The sequence below is a fragment of the Anomaloglossus baeobatrachus genome, chromosome 2, assembly GCF_048569485.1.
Source record: "Anomaloglossus baeobatrachus isolate aAnoBae1 chromosome 2, aAnoBae1.hap1, whole genome shotgun sequence".
Classification (NCBI taxonomy): Eukaryota; Metazoa; Chordata; class Amphibia; order Anura; family Aromobatidae; genus Anomaloglossus; species Anomaloglossus baeobatrachus.
The window spans coordinates 540,007,513-540,028,103 of NC_134354.1; the positions used below are offsets into that span (position 1 = coordinate 540,007,513).

The 20,591-nt window shown below is 43.1% G+C and overlaps 1 protein-coding gene across 1 annotated transcript in view; it reads left to right on the forward strand.

Moving 5' to 3' along the window:
• The window catches only part of ATP4B (ATPase H+/K+ transporting subunit beta), a 48,143-nt gene extending 29,553 nt beyond the window's left edge, over positions 1–18,590 (forward strand). The window contains exons 5-8 of the mRNA XM_075334328.1: positions 3,832–3,888; positions 8,639–8,725; positions 8,810–8,997; positions 17,500–18,590. Coding sequence (XP_075190443.1) covers positions 3,832–3,888; positions 8,639–8,725; positions 8,810–8,971 — 306 coding nt within the window. The 3' untranslated portion in view covers positions 8,972–8,997; positions 17,500–18,590. The remainder of the gene's footprint in view (positions 1–3,831; positions 3,889–8,638; positions 8,726–8,809; positions 8,998–17,499) is intronic.
• The last annotated feature ends 2,001 nt before the right edge of the window (positions 18,591–20,591 follow it).

A 20,591-nucleotide genomic window follows, 5' to 3' on the forward strand; every position in this document is an offset into this window, starting at 1 on the left:
GGGGAGTGAGGCGGGGGACATTATCCCTGCCCCTCTCCCTCCCCAGCCTGAGAATACCGGGCCGCCGCTGTGTGCTTACCTCGGCTGGAAGGTAAATATGCAGCGGAGCCCACGTTCTTTTTTTTCTATATTTCCGTTTTCTTTCTATGTGTGTTCTATGTGTCTGTGTCTGTGTTCTATGTGTCTGTGTCTATGTGTCTATGTGTTCTATGTGTCTGTGTGTGTGATGTGTGTGTGTTTACTCTCTGCACGGCTTCCTCTTCCTGTAATGACATCACTTCCCTGCAAAACCGCAAGCAAGTGATGCACATTACCGGAGGTAAACCGCAAAATACCGCAGGGAATAACGCAGGAAAACGCAGTGAACCGCACAGAATTTGCTGCCTGCGTTATTCCCTGCGGGATTTCTTGATTAACATTGAGTCAATGGAGTAAAATCCCGCAGCAATGTGCGGAAAAGAAGTGACATGCACTTGTTTTTGCTGCGGGATTCCCGCGGCAAAACATGCAGCTGTCAAATTCCGCCCAGTGCGCACAGGATTTTTTTTCTCCATAGGATTTGCTGGTGATTCACTGCAGAGATGTTATGAACATTTTCTGCAGCGAAACATGCAGCAAATCCGCGGCAAAATCCGCGAAAAATCCGGTAAGTGCGCACATAGCCTTAGTAATACACCGTCATGGATTAACCCCTTCACCCCAGGATGATTTTCCGTTTTTCATTTTTGTTTTTTCCTCTCCTTCTTTTGAGAGCTATACCTTTTTTTATTTTTCCATCAATATTGCTATATGAGTGCTTATTTTTGCAGGACAAGTTGTATTTTTGAATTACACCATTCAGTTTACCATATAGTGTACTGGAAAATGGGGGGGGGAATTTGAAATGTGGAGAAATAGTGAAAAAAGTGAAATTCCACAATGGTTTGGAGTTTTTTATTCACCATGTTAACTATATGGTAAAATTGACATGTCAGTATAATGCCTCAAGTTGGTAGGAGTTTGTAGGTACCAAACATGTATACTTTTACTTTTATTTAAGTGGTAAATAAAAATTCAGAAACTTTGAAGAAAAAAAAAAGAATTGCGCTTTTTATCACCTTTAACGTTCTAATTTTTAAGTATCTGGGGCTTAGTGATGGCTTATTTTTTGTGTCTTGAGCTGACGTTTTCAATTATACCATTTTTGTGTAGATGCACTGTTTCGATCACTTGTTACTGTATTTTAATGCAATGTTGCGATGAGCAAAAAAACACTTTTGGCTTTTGGAATTTTTTTCTTGGCACGACTTGTATTGATCAAATTAATTGTTTTTATATTTTGATAGATCTGGCATTTCGAAATAATGTGGCAATACCAAAATATTTGTATATTTTATTTTTTAATTGTTTTATTTTCAAGGAGGCAAAAAGGGAGGTGATTTGAACTTTTATTTTTTTTAATTTTTTTATGTTAACTTTTTGTTTACTTTTTTTATTGATTTTATTAATTCCTCTAAGGGACTTTATGGCTGCAGCATTGCTTAGATCAGGGTGGGGGTGCTCTGTTCTCTCTCACAGGAAGTGAAACATGGTAACATCAGGAGTCATCAGCTGACTCCAGGCCATGAAAACACATTGGAGGCCTGTGATTGCATCATGGGAACGTCGATGTTGGCAGGGAACAACATGATCCTCACCGTGGCCCTTTAAATCATGCTGACAGTGTTTGACAGTGCGATCTAAGGGGTTAACAGGCGCGGATGGATCTCCAATCCTCCGCACCTGTTAGCCACACATGTCTGCTGCTCAAATCAGCAGACATGTGTGGGAAATACCGTGGGCTCGCCGCTGGAGCCCACGGTAACCAGAGAGAGGCAACCAAGGCCACACCAGTATGTCCTTGGTCGCTAAGGGGCTAAAATCCTGCAGGACAAGCAAGGTCCCTGTGTTCACAACAGCACATGTTCAGGCCTGTTTGTAGTTTCTCAGTGACCTTCTAGATGATCCAGAGGAGCCATGGGAGAGGTCATGTGGTCAGATGAGACTAAAATACAACTTTTTGGTATCAACTTAATTCGCCATGTTTGGATGAAGAAGAAGGATGAGTACAACTGCTAGAACACTGTCCCAGCTGTGAAGCATGGGGGTGGAAACATCATACTTTGGGGGTGCTTTTCTGAAGATGGGTCTTGGATGAGTTTTCCGAGTCTTCCAGCATGACAGTGACCCCAAAAACACAGCCAGGGCATCTAAGCAGTGGCTCCATAAGAAGCATTTTGAGGTCCTGGAGTGGCCTAGCTAGTCTCCAGACCAAACCCCAATAGAAAATCTATGGAGGGAGCTGAAGTACAATGTTGCTCAGAGACAGCCTGGGAACCTGAAACACCTGCAGAAGATCTGTATGGAGTGGGCCAAAATACCTACTCCAGTGCATGCAAAGTTGATCAACAACTACATAAAATAATGAAGAAGATAATCCAGCTGGGTGCAAACGGTTCTCTTTATTCGTGCATGAGAGGATAGTGCACAACAAATGTTAACGCGTTTCTGGCTTAACGCCCTTAGGCGGGCTTTGCACGTTGCGACATCGCAAGCCGATATCTTGTGATTCCTGGCGTAGCGAACATTATCGCTATGTCAGCTTTACATGCACTCACCTGTCCTGCGACGTCGCTCTGGCTGGCATCCGTCATCCGGGTCGTACAACGTCAGAGCGACGTCACACGGCAGGAGGCCAATCAAAGCGGAGGGGCGGAGATGAGCAGGATGTAAACATCCCGCCCACCTTCTTCCTTCCGTATAGCCGCCGGTGGCAGGTAAGGTGATGTTCCTCGCTCCTGCGGCTTCATACACAGCGATGTGTGCTGCCGCAGGAACGAGGAACTACATCGTACCTGACGCGGCAGCGTAATTTTGAAAAAGTCGGAGCCTACACCGATGATATGATAACGACGCTTTTGCGCTCGTTAATCGTATCATCTAGGATTTACACACTACGATGTCGAAAGTGACGCCGGATGTGCGTCACTTTCGATTTGACCCCACCGATATTGCACGTGCGATGTTGCAACGTGCAAAGCCGCCCTTAGTCATGAAAGCCAGTAATGTGTTAACATTTGTTGTGCACTATCCTCTCATCCACGAATAAAGAAAACCATTTGCACCTAGCTGGATTATCTTCTTCATTGTTTGCATTGCGGCCGGGGCAGGGCCGACATTCGAGTCTGGGCAGCGGTCAGGTCAGGTGGCGGTGAGCTGGATCCTTAAGCATTAAGCTACATAAAATGTCTGACCTCTGTAATTGCAAACAAAGATTTCTGTACCAAATATTAAGTTTTTTCTTTTGTATCAAATACTTATTTCATGCAATAAAATGCAAATTAGTTATTTAAAAATCATACAATGTGATTTTTTTTGTACTCTTTGGGGGGATTCCATCTGTCGCAGTTGAAGTGTACCTACGATAAAAATTACAGACCTTCCTATTCTGTGTAAATAGGAAAGCTTGCAAAACTTGCAGTGTATCATATAATTATTTTCCTCACTGTGTATGGCCACATGATTTTCCCCCAACTGATGATGCTGAGGTTAACAGGATTAAACATATTGATTATGAAAGGTCCGAAACTTTTCTTTTTGAAGTTGATACATTTCTGGCAGTGAGTTACTCCTTTCTCCCCAATGAAAACATATGCATGCTCAGGGATCTGTAAGAATGACTGATGGCCAAGCAAAGATTTAGCTGATAATTATTAAGGATGTATTCCCTTTCACATTTCAAGCTGAAAAAGTATATTACATTTAAAAATTGTATTGTTGTGTAAAAATTGTGTGTTCTCTTTTTTTTTTCAGATCATAAATTTCATACCTGACAATAAAACATCCCCAACTCTACATTGTTTCTCAACGGTTAGTTTACTCTACAGTCATGTAGCACAATTTTCTTTTATACAGTTAAATGAGTCGCTACTGTGTTAAATTGTTAAAGGGGTTGCCTACTACCAGAACAACCCCTTCTAATTCCCTATATTTGGCCCCATTGACATAAAAAAGGTCACACTCACCTCCCATACCAGTGCTGTTCCAGTGCTGTAGGGCTCATGTGAGGTGGCCAATCACCGCTAGCTTCTCTCTCCCTGACTTCAGACGTATGAGTTTATCAACAAGAAAAGAGAGTGTTTGGCTTGGTCTGGTGACTGTCCAACACATGGCATGAAAGATACGCACAGACCCGGGCGCAAAGTGAAATGCACAAGCATCAACAGGGATGGTAGTAAGGGGAGGAGGACTCTGATGATAGGGAGCGGGGGATGGGTTACCTCTTGACACTAACCTGTGTCTGGTCCCTGAGTCCCCCTAACTTCCCTATATGAGTTTAGTATCAAAGAAATCCTCACTCAGACAGGGGAGTACGAGATAATAAGTGCTTTCATTCAACACAGTGTGTAAAGGATTGGTAATGTTACGGTCAGAGATTAGACCTTCATCAGCATCACACAGCTGTTGATGTTGTCAGTGGGTATATAGTATCCAGCACAGTGGAAATACTCGATCATGTCGCTAGGGGAGGGCGCCCTGAACACCTGAAAGGTAATATGGCGCCCTCCCCTAGTGATGTGATTGCATATTTACACTGCCGTGGGACACTATATACACTGACAATATCAACAGCTGTGTGATTCTGATGAAGGTCTAATCTTTGACAGACACGTCACCAGTTGAAGTAAAGCACTTATTATCACGTACTCTGAGTGCTGGATTTCTTTGATACTTTATTAAGGATTTGGATCCTATCCAGGCACCTCTACATGCAGAGTGCAGTATCTTCCTCTGTTTATTGAATTTCCCTATATGATTTGTTACCCTTATCATGCCCTAGTCCCTTACTGTCCCTCCCTGGATAATGAAAAGGCCAATGACTATACTAGATGTCACTACTATGCTAAAGACATACAAGCAAAAGAGGACAAGCAAGAGAACATAGACAAAAGGATATACAAACAAGCATCACTACTGCAGGCAGACACCAAGGCTGCAGCCAGCTAGGTTCCAAAACGTAGCACTGCAACAGCTAAGCTCTAACAGCATAACACCAGCAGTTCCAAGAGAGCTTCCTCCCTTCACGGTGGTCAGAAACAGAATTAAATTCTATTACCCTCATCAAGTGATGGATCATGTGACCATTTTAAAGGAGATGGGAGGGGTCACCAACCAGCTGCCCCTCAGGGGAACTAACCAGGAGCTACAAGCACGGAAAATGTCATTAACCCTTGCTGCACCAACAGAAAGCAAAACACATTTAAAATCATAAAGCAATGTGAAGCTCCAGTCCCAGAGTTTTCACGTCTCTCAACCACGAGAGATTCTAATGACATTGATAGCTGCAGCTGGCCACTCACTTCCTATTGATTTCTCACACATCCAAAGGTGGGGAGAGAGAAGGCAGCAGTGATTGGGCACAGGACTTGCATGACGTTATAACCTCACATCATCAGTAGGAATGCGAGCGCTGACACTACTGGCACAGCACCGGCACGGAAGGTGAGTACAAAATTTTTGATCTTAACGGGGACTAACATGGGGAATCAAAAGGGGTTCTATAAGTAGTGGACAACCCTCGATTCTGGACTGCCTATTTACTCTAGACATTGAGACAGTCCATCTTCTACTCTGCAATGTAATTTTTAGAACATTATTGCACAGTAAGCAGCTGCATCAGACCGTGCAGTTTTAGGGGTGGGACACTGACTGTTAGGCACAGTCACACTCCCAACAGAGAAGGCAGAGATCATTTACTACCTTCTCTGTCTTCTCAACTGCTGTATGCACAGAACTGAACAAGCCCTGTCTATAATGCATAGAAAGCATAAACAGCACTTTCTCCTCTAAATTATCATATTATTGTCTTGTGCCAAGAGGTATCAAGAGCCACTGGGTCCGTCTCAGGTCAGCTGTGTCTTTCAATTAGGAGTCTGAAGTTCCCTTGTAAGTAGAGATAATAAGCCAACACCACTTACAGATGAAACCAGCAATACAAAAAACTATTGCTGTCCCCGTTCTTTTGTGTGGGGAGACTGTGTGAATGAAATGAAAAAAAGAAAGAAAAAAGCTACCAGTTTAAAACGCTGTTTCTAGGCTGTTCACATCAGAAAAAAAACAAATGACTGATATAAGAAAAATAATGTTTATAGGAAAGGGAACACAAATCTAATATATAAAGCTGAATGTGTGTATATATGTATGTATGTATGTGTGTGTGTGTGTATGTCCGGGATTGGCATCTGCACCGTCGCAGCTACAGCCACAAAATTTTGCACACTCACACGTCTGGACCCTGAGAGCATCATAGGCTATGTTGTGAGGCGAAATTTTAACCCCGCGCATTCCAATTTACCAATCAATTTTGCCCCTATCTACATAATGGGGAAAAAGTGAAACGAAAAGTGTATCCACACCGTCGCATTTACCATCACAAAATTTTGCACAGATACCTCATGTGACCCAGGGAACGTCGTAGACTATGTTTTAACAGGAACATTTAACCCTGCGCTTTACAGTTACTCTCCAAAAAACATGTCTTCATTAAAGTAAAGGGAGCCTGGAACTACAGGTTATTAGTAGGAGCTGTGAGTGGTTGCTATAGGAACAAAAGACATTCATAGTATAAGAAGCTTATATGTGAAGTAATAAGATGTCGGTGGGGAGACGGATAGAGAGAGACAGAGGGAGACAGACAGAGAGAGAGACAGAGAGACAGGGAATGAGACAGACAGAGACAAACGGTGAAAGAGACAGACAGAGACAGACAGGGAAAGAGACAGACCTGGAAAGAGACAGACCTGGAAAGAGACAGATGGGGAAAGAGACAGGCAGACATGCAGACAGAGACAGGCAGACAGAGAAGGAGTATACAGCCAGAGAGACAGACAAAGATAGATGGGGAAAGACACAGACCTTGATAGAGACAGATGGGTAAAGAGACAGAGAAATAGAGAAACAGGGAAAGAGACAGACAGGAAAAGACACAGACAAAGAGATGGGGAGACAGACCTGGGAAAGAGACAGACCTGGGAAAGAGACAGACCTGGGAAAGAGACAGACCTGGGAAAGAGACAGATGGGGAAAGAAACAGAGAGATAGAGACAGACAAAGAAAGAGACAGAGACAGGCAGACGAGGAAAGAGGCAGACCTGGAAAGAGACAGACCTGGAAAGAGACAGATGGGGAAAGAGACAGACAGGGAAAGAGACAGACGGGGAAAGAGACAGATCTGGAAAGAAACAGATGGAGCACATTACTTGGCCAATTTAGTTAAATCTGTGTGGAATATCTGTGGTGTTGAAATATATGTTGTGAAAAGCTTCTATTAGCTTAGTTTTTGCCTTTTAATAATTACATTTCTATCTATTTGTTTTGTGGTTTTTGTGTGCAGAATACATTTTTGTTAATACATTCTATTTTGTTTGTTTTCTCTTTCCAGATCTGTCTCTTTCCCCTTCTGTCTCCCCGTCTCTTTGTCTGTGTCTTTTCCTGTCTGTCTCTTTCCCTGTTTCTCTATTTCTCTGTCTCTTTACCCATCTGTCTCTATCAAGGTCTGTGTCTTTCCCCATCTATCTTTGTCTGTCTCTCTGGCTGTCTCCTCTTTCTCTGTCTGCCTGTCTCTGTCCCTGTCTGCTTGTCTGTCTGTCTCTTTCCCCATCTGTCTCTTTCCAGGTCTGTCTCTTTCCCTGTCTGTCTCTGTCTGTCTCTTTCACCGTTTGTCTCTGTCTGTCTCTTTCCCTGTCTCTCTCTGTCTGTCTCTCTCTGTCTCTCTCTATCCGTCTCCCCACCGACATCTTATTACCTCACATATAAGCTTCTTATACTATGAATGTCTTTTGTTCCTATAGCAACCACTCACAGCTCCTACTAATAACCTGTAGTTCCAGGCTCCATTTACTTTAACGAAGGCCTGTTTTTTGGAGAGTAACTCTAAAGCGCGGGGTTAAATTTTCCTGTCAAAACATAGTCTACGACATTCCCTGGGTCAGATTTTCTGGGTCAAAATTTTGAGATTGTAAATGTGTCGGTGCGGATACACTTTTCGTTTCACTTTTTCCCCATTATGTAGATAGGGGCAAAATTGATTAGTAAATTGGAACGCGCGGGGTTAAAATTTTGCCTCACAACATAGCCTTTGACGCTCTCAGGGTCCAGACGTGTGAGTGCAAAATTTTGTGATTGTAAATGCGACGGTGCGGATACACTTTTCATTTCACTTTTTCCCCATTATGTAGATAGGGGCAAAATTGATTGGTAAATTGGAACACGCGGGGTTAAAATTTCACCTCACAACATAGCCTATGACGGGTCCAGATGTGTGAGTGTGCAAAATTTTGTGGCTGTAGCTGCGACGGTGCAGATGCCAATCACGGACATACACACATACATACATACATACACACATTCAGCTTCATATATTAGATATATATGCATATATATATATATATATATATATAATTTCTATAATATAACTACGGTATATACATATAATTATATACAGCATGTACAGTGTGTGTATATATATATATATTTATATATATAAAAATGTAGTATATAAAATTTAAAATAGTACTAATTATAATAATGAAATCATGCTCTATATGCTTACACCACATAGGATGAACATGATCTTGGCCCTGTAGAATATTTTCCGCATGGATCTTTTGGTGTACAATACTTCCCGTACTATGGAAAGAAGAGACAGGTATTCTAGAGTGAAAATCAAGTTCTCTAGCTTTAGTTATTTTTCTGTAAAACTCACAATATATCCCCCCTTGTTTTCTTCCAGCCAAACTACACCAATCCAATAGTGGCGGTGAAGCTTTCTCATGTTAAGCTCAACAAGGAAATTGAAATTGTCTGCAGAGTTAATGGGAGCCACATTATAAATGACAACCCTCATGATCCGTATGAAGGAAAAGTGACATTCAGGCTTAAAATAAATAAGTAATTTGCCCTCTATAACAAGAATGCAAGGTATGAGCGGTGTGGCGGTGGTTCTTTATAAACGTCACGTGAAAGGTACACTAACATTGAAACAGGACAAAAATCAAATATATGTATTTGCTAACAATTACTTTAGAGATAAGCAGATGAAGTGCAAGGTGATACGTTATCAATGTACTCATGTTAATTCCAAATCTTCATACACGGATAATACGCAAGGACCAACTGAACAAAACATACAATGAGAGCAAAATTTTTTTTATATTTTACCTTCTGATTGAATAGGCAATACCTTTGGTTGTTATCAGGACTTGTTTTTAAATAAGGTCCATTGTGGTTCTCAATTTTGACCGCATTGCAAAATGCTTAAATATAGAAATAACATTATATTGACCTGTGTACATGGTCTGTAACAGACCACAATTTCCAGACCAGCTGAGGATCTGCTGGCCAACACTTAACAGCCCAATAGAGTCATGTCCAAAAGTTTTTACGACTGGCACAAATTTTTGTTTTTTCACAAAGTATGTTGCTTCAGTGTTTTTAGATTTTTAGACAGATGGTTCCATTGTTATGGAAGTACAATTATAAGCATTTCATACGATTTTACACTTTTCTTGACAAATAAATTAAGGTTATGTAAACACTCAATATTTAGAGTGTTGGCCCTTATTTTTTAAGACTTCCTTAATTTGCCTACCATGCCGTATTTCAGGTTCTAGGCCAGTCATGGCGAACCTTTCACAGGCCGAGTGCCCAAACTGTAGCCCTAAACCCAATTTTCTTCCGAAGTGCCAACTAATCCTATTATGTAAATAATTAATTGTAAACTTACCTTTGCAGTCTTCTCTTCAGCAGGGGGCATCACGCTCATGGTTACCACACATTGAAGCTGAGCCCCTGCCCTTTCGAGACACAGCAGTTGGATTGATCTTTCTGGAAAAAATTGCAACATATTAGACAGAGATTTTAGCACGGAATGCAATCAGATATCACCCTTAAATCCACATCTACATTTCAAAGTCTCAACATCTTGAAATCCCATAAAGACGTGCGAGTTGCTCCCCTCCCCTTTCATTGTGTAGTTATGTCCCCCTTCCTGGGCCACTTCCTGGTAAACACGTCCCCCATCCTGATATACATTTCCTACATTCTGGTATATTTGTCCCCATCATGGCCCCATCCTGGTAAATATACCTCATCCTGGTAAATGTCCTCCATCCTGGTAAATGTACCCCATTCTGGCATGTTTCCCCATGCTGGGAAATGTACCCCATCCTGACATATTGCCCATCCTTGTAAATGTTCCCCCATCCCGGCATGTACCCCATTCCTGGTAAATGTTCCCAATCCTAGTTAATTTACCCCCATCCAGGTAAATGTATCCCCATCCAGGTAAATATCCCCCTTCCTAGCATGTATCCCCATCCTGGTAAATGTCCACCTTCCTGGCATGTTCCCCTTCCTGGTAAATGTTCCCCTTCCTGGAAAATGTACCCTATCGTGGCATGTCCATCTTGGCATGTATATTTTCCCCATCCTAGCAAGCATGTTTTCACCATCCTGGCATGTATGTTTCCTCCATCTTGGCATGTATGTTTTTCCCATCTTGGCATGCATGTTTCCCCATTCTGGCATGCATGTTTTCCCCATCCTGGCATGCATGTTTCCTCCATCCTGGCATGTATGTTTTCCCCATCCTGCCATGCATGTTTCCTCCATCCTGGCATGCATATTTCCTCCATCTTGGCATGCATGTTTCCCCATCCTGGCATGCATGTTTCCCCTATCATGCCATTCATGTTTCCTCCATCTTGGCATGTATGTTTTCCCCATCCTGGCATGCATGTTTTTCCCATCCTGCCATGCATGTTTCCTCCATCTTGGCATGTATGTTTTGCCCATCCTGGCATGCATGTTTCCCCATCCTGGCATGCATGTTTTCACCATCCTGCCATGCATGTTTCCTCCATCCTGGCATGCATGTTTTCACCTTCCTGCCATGCATGTTTCTTCCATCCTGGCACATATGTTTCCTCCATCTTGGCATGTATATTTTCCCCATCCTGCCATGCATATTTCCTCCATCTTGGCATGTATATTTTCCCCATCCTGGCATGTATGTTTCCCCCCATGCTGGCATGTGTGTTTCTCCCCCACCCCATGCTGGCATGTGTGTCCCCCCCATGCTGGCATGTGCGTTCTCCCCCACCCCATGCTGGCATATGTGTTCTCCCTTCCACCCCATGCTGGCATATGTGCTCTCCCCCCATCCCATGCTGGCATATGTGTTCCCCCCCCCCACCCCATGCTGGCATATGTGTTCTCCCCCCCACCCCATGCTGGTATATGTGTTCTCCTCCCCCCCCCATGCTGGCATGTGTGTTCTCCCCCCACCCCATGCTGGCATATGTGTTCTCCCCCCCCCCCATGCTGGCATGTGTGTTCTCCCACCACCCCATGCTGGCTTATGTGTTCTCCCCCCACATGCTGGCATGTGTGTTCTCCCCCCACCCCATGCTGGCACTGGCACTGGCCCCCCCATCCCCACCTTGGCACAGCCGCACACGAGTTATAAAAAAAACCAAAACACAACATACAACTCACCTTCCAGTACTCGCTCCACCGCTGTGCACTGCTGAGTCCTCAGTTCCCACGCGGCCAGAAGACCTCATTACACCGGCGCCGCTTGCTGACGCTCCTCTGTCTCCTAGGCAACACACCTGCAGCCTGGGGTGTGGAAAAAAGTCTCCTCCGCTCCAATACAGCTTTGATCTGCCGGCGCAACTGCACCTGAGCACTCATGATAGTAGGCCAAGCTCCACAAGTATCCAAGCATGCCAATGCTCGATCAAGTAATAAGCAGTGACAAGCACGTTTACCCATCACTATTCATCATCAAATTACTCTTTAATCGTTGGGAGAAGTTTCTCTTGAGGGACATGTACATACCATTCCTTATTCATGGAAGAGTACTTAGGGAAAATCATCAGTGAGCACACTCTTTTGAATGAAAAGCAAACCCCACAGATGAATGGTGTCAAGCTGCTTTACCGTTGGCATGACACAAGGCTCATGGTAGTGATTAGCTTTTCTTCTTCCAACAATCATTCTTCATGATGTCCCAAACAGTCTGAAGTGGGCTCCAGAAATGACTTTACCCCAGTTCTCTGCAAACAAACTCATTTCCTGTAAAGTTATTTTCTCTGATGAAGCCCAGACTGTATGGGACTTCTGGAATATTGATTATTGGGGGAAGAAAATATGACCGCTACCACTAGTTCTGTGTCATGCCAACACTAACGCATCCTGAGATCATTCATTTGTGGGGTTGCTTCTTGCTCTGATTGTAGCTGATCACTACAGTTAATTGCCAAAGAAACTTGGTAGCAAGTGTTTAGTTAGGGTACCTTCACACTTTAGCGATACAGCAGCGATCCGACCAGCAATCTGACCTGGTCAGGATCGCTGCTGCATCGCTACATGGTCGCTGGTGAGCTGTCAAACAGGCAGATCTCACCAGCGACCAGTGACCAGCCCCTAGCCAACAGCGACGTGCAAGCGACGCTGCGCTTGCACGGAGCCAGCATCTGGAAGCTGCGGACACTGGTAACTAAGGTAAACATCGGGTATGGTTACCCGATGTTTACATTAGTTACCAGCGCACACCGCTTAGCTGTGTGTGCAGGGAGCAGGAGCCGGCACCGGCAGCGTGAGAGCTGCGGAGGCTGGTAACGAAGTTAAATATCGGGTAACCACCTTGGTTACCCGATGTTTACCTTGGTTACAGCTTACCGCAGGCTGTCAGACGCCGGCTCCTGCTCCCTTTACATTCAGGATTGTTGCTCTCTCGCTGTCACACACAGCGATGTGTGCTTATCAGTGGGAGAGCAACAATAAAAAAACGAACCAGGGCTGTGTGTAACGAGCAGCGATCTCACAGCAGGGGCCAGATCGCTGCTCAGTGTCACACACAGCGAGATCGCTAATGAGGTCACAAAAAACGTGACTCAGCAGCGATCTCAGTAGCGATCTCGCTGTGTGTGAAGCACCCCTTACCCTTAAGTGCTATCACAGGGCAATTTAAGCATCGTAAATTGAACATTAGAACCAGTGGTATGGCCATTGATTTATGACCAAATGTAATACAGAGCCATTAGACCTGGAATGAAGACAAGAGGGGGCCAGCTACTGTACTTAATGACATCCCAGACCAAAATAATGAGAATACAAGAAATGTGACATTTCCCCCAAAAATGTGTGACGCCCTAGCAGCAGTCGGACTGCTCGGCAGACACTTCGATGAAAAAAAAGGGCTATTTACAGGGGAGAATATTTGTGACGCCACCTACGGTGTGCGGTAATAAGGAATACCGCCACTGCCTTGTGGGAGTGCCGGGGCTGATGGTATTGGGGCAGCCTGGTGGTGATTCCCTCCGCAGGTAGGGGCCCCGGGACTCAGGGTAGGGAATAGGAAGGAAGTCTATATTGATATAGGGCCGGCAAGGGGAGCCAGGGTACTCACTCAGGTGTGATGACGCATTCAGTGGACACAGACTCTGAGGTAAACAAAGTCTCTTGGTACTGCTGCATTCGGTGACAGCACGTCCGGTGGTCCCTTTCAGTGATTCTGTGGTGGACTGGAGCCTTCCTCCATACACTGTGTACTGTGTGTGTCCCTGGCCCTGTTGGCTTGAAACCTTCGGGTCCCGTCCCTCTTTTTACTGGGGACCTGCTCTTAGCAGCTGGCACGTGGGATTTTGTGACTGCTCTGTGTGGGAAGTCCTATCCCTCCGTTGTGCTGACACCGCTAATCTCTGCGCCGTTGCAGATAGCACGTGAAGCTACTTCCCGCTGCAGGTTAATTGCCGGGTTGTGTGAAGCTACCTCCCGACTTAGGGGCCTGTCCCCCGCTGTGTGCCCAGACCGGTTACTGTGGATCCGATGGCTGACGGTCCTCTTGCCCCGTCCAGCCCTGTCCTCCAGTTTCCCGCGACTGGGTTTCCGTCTCCTCAGGCACAGGCCACTGTCCGTGACCCAGCCAGACTCTCCTCAGAGAGCTCTTAATCCCCAGGTCCTCTCTCTTTTTCAGTTACTACCAACTGTCTAACTGACTCCTCCCACCAGCCTGTCTGACTCATAGGTGGGCAGTTCCTTTCCCAGCTGGAACCACGCCCCCGGTGTGCCTGACAAGTGTAGTGTTTGGGTGACTAGGATTTGTGCTGTTGGTACAGAATCACTGTTGCGGACCCCGGAACCAAGGAGGGTGGGCCCTGCACCAAGGATAGAGAATAGTGCAGTTCCCTGTGACACCCTGGACTAGTCCAGAGGCGTCACAAATGCATCTTCATTTTGTTGCACATAAATGCTCCAGACCAATGTCCATATATCATTGCAATCAAGACAAAAGCAGCGACTCATCGCTGAAGAAGACATACCTCCAATATAGCATCAATTGCTATCTTGCTCTGCACCATAATAACCTTTGACAGCAGTAGTATGATCTCAATGAAGAAGCTTTCAAGTGAGAACTTCAAATCGGTTGTACTCCCAGGATTATGGTGTGGGTGGCATAAAGTATGGTAGCTGAACGCTTTTTGTCATTTCAGATACACTAATTGTTTGGCTTTACATTCATTTAGTGTGTAACCAGTGATACGCCCATTTCTGTAAAGTGTACAAGGAGATGTTTCTCAACACGACAATGCAAGAGCGCATGTTGCTCATGCTACTGTCAGCATCCTGCATTGGCTAAACAACCTACTAGAATGTCTCTATATATTGATACCATCAAGCATATCTAAGATATCATTGGTTGGCAACTGCAAAGCGAGCTGACCGTAGCAAATCTTAATGATGTGTATAAACAAGTGCAATCAACATGGCAGAAAATTCCATTAATAACCTCTTTGATAGCATGCCAAGATGTGTGGGTGTTTGTATTTCTGCCTGTGAAGCTCATGATCAATGATGAATAAATCAAGATGGTTTAAAATATTTTATTTTCATTTCTTCAGAATTTGCATATTATTAACATTATTGATTTTCATAATGCCATGATTTTTCCTTCTTGGTGTTAACCTCTGAGTAATAGAACCAAACATTTGAAATATGACATATGTTTTAATATATTCCAGTGATTTTTTTAGAATATTTGTTCATTATACATTACACTTTATGTTTGTGGTAAATTTAGGCTGATATGTTTTGTATTTATTTATTTAAAATATCAGACATTTAACCAAGATTTTACAAAAATTAGCATTTTTAAAAAGTTGACTGATTATACCTTTGCACCAATTGTTGCACCCTGAGTAGTGATAAAGTTCGGGGTCCATATCGGACAGCTAGTGTCTGGGCATGGACCCAGAACATGGACTTCTCAGGTAAGGATGCAGATACATTAGCGTATGGCATCCGATGCGAGAGCATTGGATGCGATATGCTAATGACCCCCGGGTTCAGGCTCTGCTGCGAACGTGAGCCGAGTATCATGCAACTGTGACCGGCTCTTGCGATCGGATCATAGCTGCAAAGCGGAGGACAGGCGCTGCAGAGGAGAGGTAGGAGTGGTTGTGAGTGATACGGCTCTAGCAGAAAATCTCAGCATTCTGCGATTTTTTTCCTCAGTCCAATTAGGAAAAAATATCGCTGATCTGAGCTGCAGCATTGTCTTAAGCGGGCTTTACATGCTGCGACATCGCTAGCAATGACGCGAGCGATAGCACCCGCCCACGTCAATAGTGCGTCACGGGGTGATCGCTGCCGTAGCGAACAATATCGCTACGGCAGCGTCACACGCAATTACCTCTTCACCGATGTCGCTGTGACCACCGTACAATCTCTCCTTTAAGGGGAGGTTCATTCGGCGTCACAGCGGCGTCACTAAGCAGCCGCCCAATAGAAGCAGAGGGGCTGAGATGAGCGTCCGGAACATCCCGCCCATCTCCTTCCTTCCTCATTAATGGCGGCCGCAGGTACGATGTTGTTTCTCGTTCCTGCGGTGTCACACATAGCGATGTGTGCTGCCGTAGGAACGACAAACAACCTGCGTCATGCAACAGCAACGCTATTTGGGATTAAAACGACGTGTCAACGATCAACGGTTAGGTGAGTAATTTTGATCGTTAGCAGTCGTTCGTGCGTTTCACACACAACGACGTTGCTAACGAGGCCGGATGTGCGTCATGAATTCCGTGACCCCAACGACATCTCGTTAGCGATGTCGTTGCGTGTGAAGCCCCCTTTACACAAGGCCGAGTGCAAGGCGAGATTTTATCTCATTGCACTCATTATACGCATTATACGCTCGTGCGAGTGTACCCTAAGTTAGTGTTACGGTTCGAGTTCGGCCACCCAGATAAAAAAAAAAAAAAGATGCAAAATGTGGATTAAAGCAGGACAATTATACTTATCGTGCTTCCAAGGGTATATTCACTGCTTCCCCACCCGCTGTGACAGCGTCTGTGATTGGTTGCAGTCAGACAGCTGGCATCTGTGACTATTTGTGTAAAAATAAATGAATAATTGGAAAAAATTATGTAGGGTCCCTTGTATTCTGTTTGATACCCAGCGCAGATAAAACAGACAGCTGGAGGCTGCAGTCAACAGCTGTGTGCGTTATCTTGGCTGTGTATCAAAATACGAGAGACCCCATGCAGCTTTTTTTTTTTTTTTTGTTAATACTCAGCCAAGATAAAGCACACAGTTGGGTGCTGGTATTCTCAGGCTGGTGAGGGCCACAATAACCTATTAGATGCTCCAATCCTGGAGCTTACCTGGCTTATCCCAATTGCCCTAGAGTGGTGGCAATCTGGGTAATATAAGGGGTTAATATCAGCTGTGATTTTTCAAAAAAATCACAGCTTTCATTGAGCCCAAGGTTAGTAATGGGAAGTGGTTTATGCGATCTCAGGATGTAGCAGAGGCTCTAAGCCATTTTTTCAAATTATTATTCTTTATACTCCATTTCTGAGACCCAAACAGCAAGTGTGAGGGCAATCAATCATAGATGCCAGCACGCCGGCAGTTGGACTGCAACCAATTACAGATGCTATCACAGAGGGTGGACAGGAAAAGCAGTGAATATTCAGGAGATGTAATGAGTTTTGATGATGTAAATAGTTTAAAAGCAGCGCAAAAACTCAGTAAGTATAATTGTCCTGCTTTAATTGCCATTTTACTTCTTTTTTGCAGCCCACCAGCTCTTACTAACACCATTTTATAACACTTAAGTTTGGATCCCTTAGACTTATATGGGGTTCGGCATCCATGGTCAAGTTTGGGTCAAGTCTGGTCCTGAACCGAACTTTCTTTTTAAGTCTGTCAGCATCCACCGAACCTGAATATCTGTGGGTTCGCCCATCGCTAACCCTGATTTGAAAGCAGGATACATAATTTACTACACATTCTCATACCTTATCAATAAATACAATAGAAATGATAATTTCCAGCATTATATAAGCTAAATGATTGAAATTTTGGTGTATTTATATGACCAATAATAAATAATATTGTTCTTGTCATTCACAGATTGTGCCTCGTATGAAGAAGTCAGTTATGGAACAGACATTATAATCTTTCATCAAAATGCATGAACTCTGCTGCAAAGTGTTCATGTCGCAGACTCACATCAAGAGTACCTTGACATTTTTTTTTAAACTAGCACTGATATATGTAAAACTGAAATACAAATGCATGGAAATACCGATATGACATTAGATATTTACATATTTCATACAGGTATTTATTCACATACATCCATCACAAGCTATTCCATGGAATCACTCCAAGACTAGCTCTACCTTCATGTAGCCAGAACAGGAAAACAACTTGTTAACTTTAAGATTGATACTGTATATATTATAATTCATTATATTTGATTCTCACAAGCAGTGGTATGATTGGTAGAGCAAGTTCAAACAATATCCTAAATGTAACAATAATTAGCAGTGTTGACCCGTTCATTCTTTATTGTGCATTGTCATTACACTGGGACTTTTTTTTTATCAAAAGTTAAGCATAAAACTTACAATAAATATTGGAGTGGCCTAAAAATCAGATTCAAAGAACACCATTTCTTAAAATTAGAGTTTCGAATAACCAGTCCAATCCTCTGTGGTAGCCAGAGCAGGGCAGTTTTCACTTCAACGTTGGCACCTCTTACACTTATTGACATTTCATGATGTCGCATCAGGCCAAGTGATATCATGGGGCCTAAAAAACCCAAGATGTTGGGCAACAGATGAAGACTGCCCTGGTCCAGCTTCCAAGGAGGATGCCAATACATTGCTCAGTTGTAATTTTGTCAATCGCTGAGGATTGGAGCGGATCAGAACTGGCAATTTACATGTGGAGGACTCCTATGCTTGTGCATATCAATGAAAATGCTCCGGAACACACCATGATTGCAGGATTTTGCTAAGGATAACATCTGAGCCGAAATAAATTAAGCTAAAAATTGTAAATAAAGAAATTAAGGAAAATATAAAACAATGTTGATAAATAGACATTTGTTTCAATTTATACACAAAATTTGTTTATCACAGGAAACATTGAAGTTACATTGTTGAATACCAAGTATAGCAATGTGAAATTATATATATTATAGTTATGAAGCTCTGCCACCACTTTGATACAAATTTGTATCAAGAATCACTAATTGAACCCAGGTTTTTTTTTACATTTTTCCACCTGATTAATCAGAAGGGCATGCTTTCTGTGTCAATTTCTGCTGCACAATACATTGTTGGTATAGTGCACAACACTGAAAAATATCACTCAGTATTTATATACCACTAGTGTTGAATTCTATATTTTACAGCACTCATTTGTAGCTATTCATATTCACTGGCTTTATTATGCTATATCCCTTAATATGCTATATCCCTTAATATATCTTACACACTTACTTTCAATCACCACAAATAAAGTAACATTAATCATGGGTTAATCCTTTACGTGTATATATCTACTATGGCTCCTAAAAAACAAAATATACTTGTCATGAAGCATAGCTCTCAACCGTCCTGCATCCAGTGGGACTGTGCAGATTTGAGGGAGCTGTCCCACTGTCTCGGAAGGCCAGGGCTGTTGTCCCGACTCACACTCACTCTGTATGATGACTTTTCTTCTGCCATCTTTATTGCTTCAATGCATCTTCTTAGGGGGCTGGGACAGCTTCATTCTGCCCTCTATAGACTTACATTAAATTAAATAAACAATTATATTTTCTTGAGATCTGATCTCAATGGAATGCGAACCCCCAACCTGAATCAATGTAGGTGGTAACAAAAGCTGTGAGCTACAACCTGCAGACTGGGATAATTCTCTATGCCTGAATATGCTGTGCATCCTCCAAAATTAGAGGCCAATTGTACTGGTACATAGAGCTACATCTCTTTAGACCAGTGCATTTCTATGTACCTAAATTCTCGAGGTAAATCAAAAGATACCACTGAATTCTAAGCCCTGTAGGGCATACACCTGAATTATATTAAAAGATAACAATGTCATGTGACTAATAATATAGGCATATATGTAAAAGGACTAAATGCAAGGATAAACCAGAAAAACAAATACCACATCAGATAAGGAGAAAAGGTAATAGGCTTCATAAATATAGAAAAATAACAAACACTTTATTAAATAAAAACATGACAGAGGTCAAAGAAAAAGACCAGCAAAAGGATGACATTATCAGCAGGAGAGGGAATTATGTAAAATGTATAACATATTTCAGAAGTAAATATGGGGGTAGTGCCTAAATGACAGAATACATACATAGTGAGAGCAAAAGTAAAGTTAATAGTAATAAAAGGGACATGTCAGCAGGTTTTTGCCACCTCATCTGAGAGCAGCATGATGTAGACAAATAGACTCTGAATCCATCGATGAATCACTTAGATTCCTGGATGCAGCCATTCTCACACAATCAGAATTTTTAGTTTTAGCCATTTAGCAGAGCCAGGTTCTCTATAAAGATTGTACATTGACAGTGAGGTGTCAATCAGATGAATGGGCATGCCGGACTGCCGTGCGCTTTATATTGTAGTCCAGCAATGATAATCACAGTCTGAAAAGGGTGGCATAGTTAATTTTTTTTTTAACCTCTACAGCATGCTGTCCTCAGAGTACACAGCAAAAACCTGCCGACAGATTCCCTTTAAATAGAAGTCATGCACATACCCATTAATTGCCTCTCCTGGAATGGCACCAACTCCAACATGTTTTATCGCAATGCCTTTGTTCTCACTATGTATGTATTCTGTCATTTATGCACTAGCCCTATATTTACTTCTAAAATATCTTAAACATTTTTAGACTATGCCCTCACCTGCTGATAATGTCGTCCTTTTGCTGCTAAGTAGCGATAGGTGGACCCCGACTGTAAAGGCTGGTTCAAATGTACCCGAGCACTTACCCCAATCCTGGAGTTCTTAGGGAACTCCAAATAATGATCCGGGTCCGGCAACCTGGGTAATTAACAAAAAAATAAAGGAAAAATAAAGAAAAAAAGGGGAAAGCAGGCACGTTATACTTATCAAGTCTCTTGCTTGGCTCTACAATGCTTCCGAGGCTGCTCATTAACCTCATGCATATGTACTGCTTCCCCCGCCCACTAG